The sequence below is a fragment of the Aulonocara stuartgranti genome, assembly GCF_965226115.1.
Source record: "Aulonocara stuartgranti genome assembly, chromosome: 3".
Taxonomy (NCBI): domain Eukaryota; kingdom Metazoa; phylum Chordata; class Actinopteri; order Cichliformes; family Cichlidae; genus Aulonocara; species Aulonocara stuartgranti.
In genome coordinates, this window is record NC_138941.1 from 60,714,175 (window position 1) to 60,726,442 (window position 12,268).

The window sequence follows — 12,268 nt, forward strand, 5'->3', positions numbered from 1 at the left end:
TCAAAATTGAGTTTGTAGTTTGGGGGCATTCAAAAAGCACCAATTAGATGTAAGCATTTACTAAACCCAGGTAAGAAGAAGTACACACCTTTCACCAGATCCCAGAGGAAAAATCAAACAAGAATTGCTTTTATAACTGTGGCTCGGATTAAAAGGTGGATGATATTTAGAAACTAATGAGAAAACTAAAACTTGAATTTCTGTTTTTAAAACTGCTCCTGCTTCTGTTTTAGCAGATTTGGACTAGTTCTTCACTATTCACACGTAATGTACACTCATTCTGCTGAAGTTATAAAACAACTGTTGCATGTCGATTTTAAATTGTCCTCAGATGAAGAAGTGCTGAAATGTGTAAAAAGTATGAATGTCAGTGTAAATATGACTTGAGCCTAAAATACTTTGAGTAGTCAGTAAGACTAGAAAACAACTGTTTAAAAATAAGTCCATCCAGCTAAGCAAGCTTTTTGACTTTTCGTGCCAGTAGCAACCTCTCCTCACGTGCTCTCAAAGCATCACTTTAGATTTACAGTAATTAACTGATTAAAAGCAGTGCATGATGGACGTTTTCCAACAACCAAACTTAAAAGAGCTTTCGTTCTCTGCAGTTTCCCAGTGGAAAAGTTTTGGACCGCTGGTTTATGGTGACTCCAGAAGAAGAAGTGCTCATCTTCAAACAGTTCCTTCGCTTTGGAGAGACGCGACCCATAGTCGAGTTGATGCTTCAGACTGCAGACGGTGCTGAAATCCTCTCTGATCCTGAGCTGAAACCCACACACAGCAGCTGCCAGTCAAGCACGAAAGAAGGAACGATGATGATGTTAAGGAGTTCAAGAGGAGATTCACGACTGGTGACCAGTGTCTGTCATTTAGAAAAAAGCAGTCCTGCTGACCACAACAATAATGTCCGCCATTTTGAAAAGTTTGCTGGTGGACTTTCTTTTCTGCTGCCATTCCATTTTCCAAGCTCGGCCTTCCACTGTTTGGTTTCTCCCACTAAGGTAATCAAATGATATTAAGTTTTTTAAATACTCGAAACCTCTTACATTAAAGTTCCTCCAGATTTAGGCTTCTTACATTTACAATTACCATCTTTTTTCTATCAGGAGCTTATTCCTCCCAGTAAACTGACACAGTTTCTACGAAAGTCCCATTGCAGCAAATTGGTTGAGAAGCACAAGCCAGAAGGAGGAAGAACAGACCAAGAGACTGATCCAATCTTACCTCAGTGTATAGGAGAACTGGCCGTAAAAGTCAAAGCAGACCCCGATAAGCCAAGCCCGCCTCGCTCGCTGTGGTATCCCTCCTTCCACAGTGAGCAGGACTATGACCTTCAGAGGGGAACAGCCAAACACGAGAGTGACTTTTCCCTTTCTCCTACCTTAAACCCATCGACAATCATTTCTTCCTCTTCAGTCTTTTCACCCATCTCCCCCTCTCCGTCCTCACCTTTGAAGATTTCCCAAAACGTGCCAGGCTCCCATTCTTCTTCTCTACATCCTCTCCCTTCCTTCTCCTCATCTTTCCTTTGTCCTCTTCCCACTGCCTCACTTTCTTCCTCCCTGCATCCTCCCCCCTCCTCATCTACCACCCTCCATCCACTCCCCTCCACCCTCTGCTCTGTCCCTTCATCTGCTGCAGGAGGTCGGAAAGGGAGGGTCTGCTGTGGCGTTTGCGGGAAAAGCTTCTATGACAAAGGTATGGATCCTCAGGCCTTTGTGAGTGTGTGTGTGCAATAATAGAGTCTGAAAGAAAAATATATATATATATATGTATATATATACTATAAATTATCCTATAGTATAAATATAGGACTTAATTTTTGTGTTGCACTTTTATATGTGCTGTATATCAAGTGTCTTGTGCAAAATGAGAGACCAGAATGTGTAATGTATACCTCAGTATCACTATACTGATAATAAAATTTACTTGGACAAAGTTAAAAACATCAGATGGATATTGTGTAACTAAGTTACAGCTAGCTGGCTAACCGCCTAATCTATGCTGTTACTATAGAAAGTAAATGTTAGTTATGCATCCTTAAATGGTTTACTGACAGCTTAAACAAGACTAACATTAAACATGATAGTATTACGTATAACATCCATCCCACCATTTTCTTCTGCTTATCCAATTCAGAGTCGCGGGTTGGGCTGCAGCCTATCCCAGCTCTCTTAGGGCGAGAGGCAGGGCACACCCTTGGCAGGTCACCAGTCTGTCACAGGACAAACCCAGAGAGACAGGCAACCATTCCCCTAACCCTAACCCTCTTTGGACAATTCAGAATCGCTAATTAACCTAACCCCGCTAACTGCAGCATGGTGGTGTGGTGGTTGGCACTGTTATCTCCAAGCAAGAAGGTCCTTGGTTTGAATCCACCATCTGGTTGGGGCCTCATTTTGTAAAGTTTGCATGTTCTACTCATGTCTGTGAGGGTTATGTACAAGTACTGCTACAGACATGCAGTTAGTTATAAATTTGGATAACAAAGTATTTTTTGGAGTACCACAGGGTTCTGTTTTGGGTCCTATATAGTTTATCTTGTTTTCTTGTGGTTCCCCTTACTCCAATTGAATATTCTCTATTTCCTTACTCTATCTTTAGACTCTATCCCTTACTTCATGGTATACTTAGAGAGTCTTTTTTCTGCCAGTAAAGCAGCCTATAAAAATGACCTGTGTCTGTCCGATGGAGATCCAGAAGATTTAATTCAAGGTCTACTACTCTTGTCTATTAATGATCTCATTTTTGAATCATACACCAGCATTAATGAAAAGAAACTTTGAATTTAATTTAATACCATTTAATTTTCAGCCCTGAAAAGTTTTTATTTGTAGCTCGGTAGCAACCTAATAAAAATCCCATTTTAATTTGTGCAGGAACACTGAAGATCCACTACAACGCTGTCCATCTGAAGATCAAACATCGCTGTACAGTGGCAGGCTGCACCATGGTCTTCAGCTCGCTGCGTAGTCGAAACCGACACAGCGCCAACCCAAACCCAAGACTTCACACGAGCAGCAGCAGAGACACCTACAGCAGCTTACACTCTGACCACACAAGCGTTCACACTGATACACAGATACATGGCTCTAAACAGGCTCGCAAAAGCACACAAGACAGTCACATGTATGTGTATAGGAAAAAGGGAAATGCCAACACATTTTGGAAACATACTAAGGATTCACAGGCACATGTGCACACTGTGGGGAGTGGCTTAAATGGTCACAAAAACCTCCAACATTGCTTTCTCCAGAGCATGCCACATCACGCTGACTCAACTCCTGTTTCTTCCCCTCTTCAGCACCAGAACCAACACACCAATCCCATCTTTGCCCTAAATAACCCCCAGGTCTTGCCTCCGCTTCCACCCCACCTCCATTCAGTTCATACTGCTTCTTCGCTAGATTCCCCTCCCTCTCTGATCCCTGTAGTCAGTTCTGCAACAGACAAAATCAAACACCCCCGTCTGACTAACCATTCTTCCAGCACCACCCCAATTTCCCAAGAAAGTTGTGACACTCAGAGAGCATCCCATTACTTCGAAGGAAATCGGTGGAAGCCGGAGTCAATTGACCCCGTGCCAAAGAAGAAGCCCAGGAAGTCAAGCATGCCAGTGAAAATAGAAAGAGAGATGGTGGAGCGGAGGAGACACGAGAATGAAGAGGAGTACTGAAGAGCCACAGAGTTGCTGTTCAAAGTTTATATTCAGAAGTAAACTTTTTGTAAAAGAACAAATACAGAAAAAACAATTGCAGCGTGATAACAATGGAATTTCTTATCTCTGAGTTATTGTACAGGCCTCAGAGAGACTTACAGAATAGATTATTTTGCAGAGTTTGAACAAGTATGAAGAAGAATCAGAGAGGCTAATAAAGAATAATTTCTCAGTAATATGACTAAAAATTTTAATAATTTTATAATATGATTAAAAATATTGAAAACAGAATGCTCGTGTTTCACTATAATTTTATGGTATATATCTCAATTTAACCCAATATGTGATTTCAGTATAGTGTAGTACAGAGTAAATACCAATATAGTTCAATGGACCACATAAGTACATTTAGAGTACTTTAGAGTCCATGTATCCGAATCATCTCCAGAATAAAGATGACAGATGAAGGCAAGTGAGAACCACAGAGACACAATAGAATCATTAATAAGAAATATGAAATCTGACAGAACATGAGGTCTGCTTCAGAAGTGATGCTCTGTGGTGAGTGAAACCTGATGAACATGTGGTGTCTGTGGGTCACCTGTGGGTACGTGTCATTATAAAGACACTGTGAGGACAGCGAAAATTAAGTATGGACAGAGCACCACCAGGTAGAAGACCACTCTGAACACAAGGCTGAAGGGAGAAGAAATGAAAGATGAAGCTGTAGTTGTAGGTTTACCTGCAGAGAGAATCCCACCTGTTCAGGTGAATATGTGGATGAAATAAGAGGTGAAATCAGAGTGAAGCTCCTCACCTGTGACAGTGATCCAGCTGGATGGAGACTCTCCATGACCGCTGATGTCACACTTGTAGAGGCCTTCATCAGACCTGGAAACATGCTGGATGGTCATGTGACCTGTAGGCTGCTTCCTGATGAGGGAGCCATCTTTATAGAAAGCAGCTGGGAGGTTGGAGGGAGTGGTCTTTGTTTTACAGAGCAGAGTGACGTCATCTCCCTCCATCACAGGGAGGACAGGACTCTGCAGGATCACTGATCCACCTCAACACAGAGACAAACTACAGCATTTCATCCATTTACACACAGCTTCATCAACACTAACTCCACACACTCAGCTTACCAGTGACTGTCAGCTTAACCATGTTACTGATGGGACCCTCTCTGGACTCACACCAGTAAACTCCACTGTCCAATGGGTCGATGTAGCTAATGTTACAGGATGAACCAGCTGGTTTTCCCCACCCATCTCTCTGTCGTTTGCTTGTGTTTCTCCTCAGAGTCCATCCAGCAGAGCTGTCGTCCTCCTCACAGCTCAGAGACACAAAGTCTCCTTTAAAGAACTGAGAGCTGCTGGGACTCACAGTCAGACGAGCTGTGAGGGTTAAAATGATACAACAGTGATCTTTTATATTTGTGCCCACATTAAAAGCCACCAGAGTATAACAGGGAGGAGACCTGCAAACACAAAATCAAACCAAGCCTGAGGCTACGTCCAAACATACATGGGTATTTTTGAAAGCGCAGTTTTTCCTACCTTTCATCCACACTTAAACAGCGTTTTTGATCACTAAAAACGGCTTTTTAAAAACTCAGTTTTTGCGTTTACATGTGGACAAGGAAAATGGGGATTTAGTCACGCAACATCAAAGGTGTGCGCCTTTTTTTACTATCCCAGTCTAAGACACGTCATTGTTTACATGAGATGAATTTCTACAAAGGCACTTCAAAAGTAACACAAAATTAGCTGCCTTTCCAGAAAAATACAAAAACTATTCCGGAGTACTTAAGAACCCTGTTTACTCTTTACCTCCCATGCTTCTAGACTTCTAATTGGCCAACATTTCTACACGGCTAAATGACAGCATTTGACTGGGTTTTTAGCGTTTACATGTGGACGGAGACATCTTTGCACATGTGTATGGGATTTTTTTTTTCCATAAATACCTCTATACATGTGGATGTAGCCTGAGTTTAGCAGACACAATCAGGGAGTTTCAGACTGAGTAAAGGAGGTTACTGACCTTAGTTTTTGTTGCAGCTCAGCAGTGAGATCAGAATTAAAGAGAAACAAGACTCAGGTTAGTTTAGGGTTTGTGGTGTTTAATGAAGTGATCAGAGAGCAGAGCAGACGCAACATGTCTGTTTGCTGATTATAAGAATCGGAGCAGAAAGGAGGAAGATTGTTCAGCTGAAACATGTACAGAAGATTCATCTTACAGACAAACATCACTAAAAACAAACTACAGACTGTTTTTTTGAGGGTTTTTTTTTTGTTAGATTTCCTCAGCTGAATCTTCACACAGACTGAACTTACAGAGCAGCAAAAGCAGAGATGTTTCCTCCATGTGAACGTCAAGTTGAGGCTTCATCAGAAAGATGGAGGAGTTTCTTTGAAGGTGTCAAAGGATGATCTTAAATATAAAGACTGTTACTGTTACTGACAGCAGGTCAGCTGAGAGGAAGAGAGCTGGAGGTGGTGGAGGTGCTGGGGTGTCTGAGCTTCTGTTACATGATGTGGCTAAATGATGTCATTTAGCCACAAAGTTTATTTCTAACATGTTGTTAGAAATAAACTTTGTGGTTAAATGACATCAAACTACACCCACTGAGATGATGTGATGGCTTCACTGTACCTAAATCATTAACAACACAGCTGTGGGTTTGGTTCTTTCTGAGTTTTTTGCAGGTCAGCAAACAACTGGACACAACACCAGACTGAAAGTTTAATGCACCAAGATTAATTTTACCGTAAATGAGCCAATAACTGAAAATGATATGCAATGCACTTCAAACCCTCTGCTGCAGCAGGATGGAGAGCTGCAAACAAAAGATAAACTGATATCAGAACAGCCCATGAGCCAGAACGTTCTGTAGCCAATCATCTCATCAAGAAGGCGAGGGAAACAGGAAACTCTAAAATAAAACAGGATGTAACACTCATCGTCATGAAGGTGATGGCACTCATAAATGTCAGACAGAGCATCAACAACAATAGTGCTGTAGTTTCTGTGGGTCTGTGAGAACTTTCTGGAGAAATAACAGGGTGGTCGATACCTGCCGCTACTGGAAGCAACCTCCATCTTGGTGTTACCCATGCCAAAACCATGACAGAGTGTTGATGGGAGCTATCTTCAGCAAAAAAAAGGCATATGTCAGAGGTTTCCTGTGTAACCCTCAAGGAACGCCACCTCTTTCACATGGCAAGCTGAACCTACCCTGCCAGTGAAATCCTTCACAAAAGAAAGAGGAAGGTAATCAGACGTAGTGACTTTTGTCTTTGCTGAATCAAAGTGTTGAGTCAGCTTTTGTTAATTAAATAAAATAAAATAAACTGCTCTGAAGGCGCTGCTGGTGTGGGGCTACTCCCTCTCCGACGCAGAGCGGCCGAGAAACTCGTCTCTCTCTCGGACCTGGGTGATAGTACTGCTCTGTACTAGGAAAGGCTGCTCTTCATAGAGGACTCACGCTCGGGGAGATGTTTTCTGGTTGATTCCGGCTCCCAGAAGAGCCTCGGGAACTCGTCTTTGCATAATTCCACAATAGTATATTGTTTAATCTTAAAGAAATTGGAGATTAACTGCGTACCACCAGAGAGAGCCCAAGTACCACTAGTAGTACGTGTACCACAGTTGGAGAATCACTGATCTAACAGACTCTGATTTGTTCGTGTAAATGGAGAGTCCTCTTCACATACTAAAGTTAATTAGTTCCACTCATAGTTCCACAGGGTGCAGTGCCAGGACCAGTTCTGTTTACATTATACATGCTTCCCTATTCACACACCAATTAGTTAAGCTGCAGGAATTTCTTAAAGACACAAAGACCTGGATGGCCGCTAACTTTCTGCTCCTTAATTCAGATAAAACTGAGGTTATTGTACTCGTAGGAGTTCTTTCTTCCATTTGCGCAACATCTCTAAAATTAGAAATATCCCGTCCCAGAGTGATGCAGAAAAACTAGTTCATGCATTTATTATGTTGTCCAAGATAAAGACAATGTTGGATAACACCTCCCACCCACTCCATGACATGCTGGTCAGTCACAGGAGCTCGTTCAGTGAGAGACTGAGATTACCGAAAAGCACCACTGAACGACACAGGAAATCATTCCTGCCTGTGGCCATCTCCCTGTACAACTCCTCCATCTAACACACTGTTTACTGCAACAGCTACACCCTTTTTGCACATGTTCTTCCTCTTTCAGCTATTTATTAATAAGTGACCTTTACGTGTATATATATGCCTGTATATAGTGTGCTATTCTTAGTTTGTGTATTGTCTGTCTTTGTTAATGTTTTTTTATAATGGAGCACTGTAACGAAAAAGAATTTCCCCTACACAGCAAAATCTCCAGTGTTAATTTAACACTGGAGATTTTGCTGTGTAGGGATCAATAAAGTATTCTGATTCTCATTATTACTTCCAGGCTGGACTACTGTAATTCATTATTATCAGGATGTCCTAAAAACTCACTGAAAAGCCTTCAGCTAATCCAAAATGCTGCAACAAGATTACTACAGGCCTACTTGTTGTTCCTAGAGTATTTAAAAGTAGAATGGGAGGGAGAGCCTTCAGTTTTCAGGCCCCTCTTCTGTGGAACCAGCTTCCAGTTTGGATTCGGGAGACAGACACTATCTCTACTTTTAAGATTAGGCTTAAAACTTTCCTTTTTGCTAAAGCATATAGTTAGGGCTGGACCAGGTGACCCTGAATCCTCCCTTAGTTATGCTGCAATAGACATAGGCTGCCAGGGGATTCCCATGATGCATTGAGTATTTCCTTTCCAGTCACCACTCACTATGTATTAACAGACCTCTCTGCATTGAGTGATGCTTGTTATTAATCTCTTCCACAGCATGTCTTTATCCTGTCTCTCTTCTCTCACCCCAGCCGGTCACAGCAGAGGTCGCCCCTCCCTGAGCCTGGTTCTGCCGGAGGTTTCTTCCTAATGCGTTTTTTCTTCCTACTGTTGCCAAAGTGCTTGTTCATAGGGGATCATATGATTGTTGGGTTTTTCTCTGTATGTGTTATTGTACGGTCTACCTTACAAAGCGCCTTAAGGCGACTGTCGTTGTGATTTGGCGCTGTATAAATAAAAGTGAATTCAATTCAATTGAATACTAATCAGAATGTCCGTAGTTTGATTCCCGATTACTTGAGTCTGCATGTTGGAGTATCCATGGGGAAGGTGGCTGAACCTTGAGAGTGAGTGTGTGTGAATGCTAGACAAAGCGCTTAGGTAGAGAATAAAGTACAGTATGAACGTGTGTGTGTGTGATTGGTGAATGTTTGGAGAGCGCAATTTGACATGAAAAGTGTTTGAAAGGTGCCAGTCCAGTGACCAACCCGAAAGATGAGATATACACGTGAATCTCATCGACCCCAGAAACCTGGTGACTAGAGAATATTTACCTGTACAGGTGAACAAAAGCTACCGCTAACATCCTTTACAGAAGGGTCTGTCAGTGAGGTTTAGTCTTGATGGAAATTTTAGGATTAGGAATAGGATTTTAATATAGGAGTCTAAGGAAACGAAAGCACGTTCAAAACCACTACCTTAGTGATTGTCAGTGAAAGCATCCCACAGCTACAGATGCTGGGTCAGCTGTAATTTATTATCCATTGTGCTTTATTTTCTGGTTCAGTTTTCTCACCTACGACTTTTTTTTATTACTTTAAAACTCTTTTTCTACAAACAAACAAAGAAACCTTTTCATGATGATCACTACAAAGGAAACCACAATACTGACATCCTATCAAAGAGGAAGAGGAAGAGGAAGAGGAGGAGAGGGAGGTGGGTTTTACTTTATATGACTGTGAGCTGACCTCAGTGTTGGTCTGATGTCATTGAGCAGCAGGATGGAGGAAACGTCTCTGCTGTGTCTGCTCTGTAAGCTCACTCTGTGTTTTTCATGCCTCTGCTGTCTTGTTGAATGTGAAACTCTGAACTAACCTGAGTTTAATTTCTCTTTAGTTCTGATCTCACTGCTGAGCTGCACCACAAACCAAGGTCAGTAACCTTCTTCTGTCACTCTGTAAATCTGGCAGACTTAGCAAAATGTGAAATAGTTTTTAAAAAATAACCTTTTTGTCTGTTTTCATGGATATGAATTCTCCATTTTCTTTTCATTAGCAAGTCTGCATAAACATGTTGGCTGTTTAAAGATGAAAGTATTTTTTGACTCACTTGAAGAGATTATTAAAGTTGTCACCATACACAGGCAACTACAATGGGATGCAAAAGTTTGGGCAACCTTGCTAATAGTCATTATTTTCCTGTATAAATCATTGGTTGTTACAATAAAAAATGCAAGAGTGATTTGGCAAGGATGGAAGGGACATGTCCCCACCAATATCCAGCGATTATTGAATTGTCCCCACCAATAATTTGATCTCTTTGAGTAAAGAAAAACAAAATTGATAGAAAGAAAAAAACTATCTGTCAACGCCTCATTCGCCTGAGCTTGAAGGGTAGACCCCCCGCAGGGGCGAGAGGGGAATTTATATGTTTAAAAAAACCTAACCTAAATGACAGCAACATCAAGTTTTCTTTCTTTCTTTCTTTTTAAAGAACGGTCGTACTAGAACATGGGCCGGCCTCTCAGAGCGATTCGATATATGACTACATGCTCATCCAACTGAGCTAAACCTACACCCGTCTTTCTTTCTTTCTTTCTTTCTTTCTTTCTTTCTTTCTTTCTTTCTTTCTTTCTTTCTTTCTTTCTTTCTTTCTTTAGGAAGAATGTTTCATGTGTAGCACATATGTTGTTTAGATACCCCACCCTTGAATCAAAGAAAACAAAGCTCTGAAAAGTAGAAACATTTAAAACCCAACTATCTTTTCTAAACTGAACAGAGTTTCATCTTTCACTGTTTCAAAATGGGCAAATTTGAAACACTTGGGGAGATTCTTAAAGCTGTGAATACAGACAACCAGTTACTTTCAGGACCATATGTCACAGCAGAGGAGACAACTGGCAACTGTCTCATGATCAAAAAACATAGACAATAAATATCCTGCTCTCTCTATCACAGCTCGTCTGACTGTGAGTCCCAGCAGCTCTCAGTTCTTTAGAGGAGACTTTGTGTCTCTGAGCTGTGAGGAGGACGACAGCTCTGCTGGATGGACTCTGAGGAGAAACACAAGCACAGAACAGAGGACTCAGTGTAGAGATGGGTGGGAAAAACCAGCTGGTTCATCCTGTAACATCACCTATATCTTCATGTGGGACAGTGGAGTTTACTGGTGTGAGTCCAGAGAGGGTCCCATCAGTAACATGGTTAACCTGACAGTCACTGGTAAGCTGAGTGTGTGGAGTTAGTGTTGATGAAGCTGTGTGTAAATGGATGAAATGCTGTAGTTTGTCTCTGTGTTGAGGTGGATCAGTGATCCTGCAGAGTCCTGTCCTCCCTGTGATGGAGGGAGATGACGTCACTCTGCTCTGTAAAACAAAGACCACTCCCTCCAACCTCCCAGCTGCTTTCTATAAAGATGGCTCCCTCATCAGGAAGCAGCCTACAGGTCACATGACCATCCAGCATGTTTCCAGGTCTGATGAAGGCCTCTACAAGTGTGACATCAGCGGTCATGGAGAGTCTCCATCCAGCTGGATCACTGTCACAGGTGAGGAGCTTCACTCTGATTTCACCTCTTATTTCATCCACATATTCACCTGAACAGGTGGGATTCTCTCTGCAGACAAACATACAACCACACCTTCACTCACATCTACAGTGAGATCCACCACTGCTGTGCCGCCTTTGACAGCTCCACTCCCTGACTACAGCTCCCTCCAGCTTGCGTTCAGAGTGCTCCTCCACCTGATGGTGTTCTTTCCATACTTCATGTCCACTCTTCTCATGATATCTTTATATCAACTCAGAGCCAAAGGTAACACTCTGAATCACTCACTGAACAATCAATATGGTGATGATTAACTCATCTCTCTGTCTGAACTCCTCATAAGTTAACAGCAGATACATTTTAAAACTTATCTTTCAGGAAATGAACCTCATGCATCAGTGGAAAAGATGCAACCCAGTCAGGCTGAGCAGGGATTAGATGCCCACTATGATGATGTCACTACAGAGCATCACTTCTGACCTGAAATTAAGCAGAGACCTGCAGTCTCATATTGCATTCAGGTCCTGTTGCTGTTCCTGTAAATTTCCACACTGGAAACAAATTAACCCTTGTAATAATACCTCAAACAAAGCAGCAACATATGTGATGTGCATGACCAGCTATGCACTCTCACTGTGTCATAATATCCTTGAGTATTTGACATCCACAGGAGAAACTCAGACAGAGCCCAGGCTGAGTTACTACACGTTACACCATCAAAGAGACGAGAGTTTCTTTAGATCCAACGATCAAAGATCAACAACTATATTAATTAAAAATGAAATCATGGATGAAAATACATTTAAAACACAAGAAATGAAAAAATAATAATTATTACAATATTACAGTACTCTCTGGTCGTTTGCACTCTCAACACTTTCTCGATCCTTTCACATTAAAGGCCTTTTGTTTAAGAATACAAACAAAAAATCTTTGTTAAATTCTGTCTGTTGTTAAATGTTTCTAAC

The 12,268-nt window shown here is 41.6% G+C and overlaps 1 protein-coding gene across 1 annotated transcript; it reads left to right on the forward strand.

Annotated features, from left to right (window-relative positions):
• Positions 1–9,478: 9,478 nt before the first annotated feature.
• Positions 9,479–12,122, forward strand: LOC309703337 (Fc receptor-like protein 5). The gene is made up of 6 exons (XM_082528122.1): positions 9,479–9,566; positions 9,651–9,686; positions 10,712–10,975; positions 11,055–11,300; positions 11,376–11,567; positions 11,679–12,122. Exons 1-6 carry the CDS (start codon positions 9,518–9,520, stop codon positions 11,777–11,779), a joined length of 888 nt encoding a protein of 295 aa, XP_082384248.1. The 5' UTR covers positions 9,479–9,517; the 3' UTR covers positions 11,780–12,122.
• Positions 12,123–12,268: the final 146 nt, after the last annotated feature.

Excerpts from the sequence above, each read along its gene's own strand:
- LOC309703337 (XM_082528122.1), top strand. The coding sequence starts at position 9,518 with ATGTCATTGAGCAGCAGGATGGAGGAAACGTCTCTGCTGTGTCTGCTC. Across the intron at positions 9,567-9,650 it reads GTCTCTGCTGTGTCTGCTCT|TTCTGATCTCACTGCTGAGC; the intron begins GTAAGCTCACTC and ends ATTTCTCTTTAG. Across the intron at positions 9,687-10,711 it reads GAGCTGCACCACAAACCAAG|CTCGTCTGACTGTGAGTCCC; the intron begins GTCAGTAACCTT and ends TCTCTATCACAG.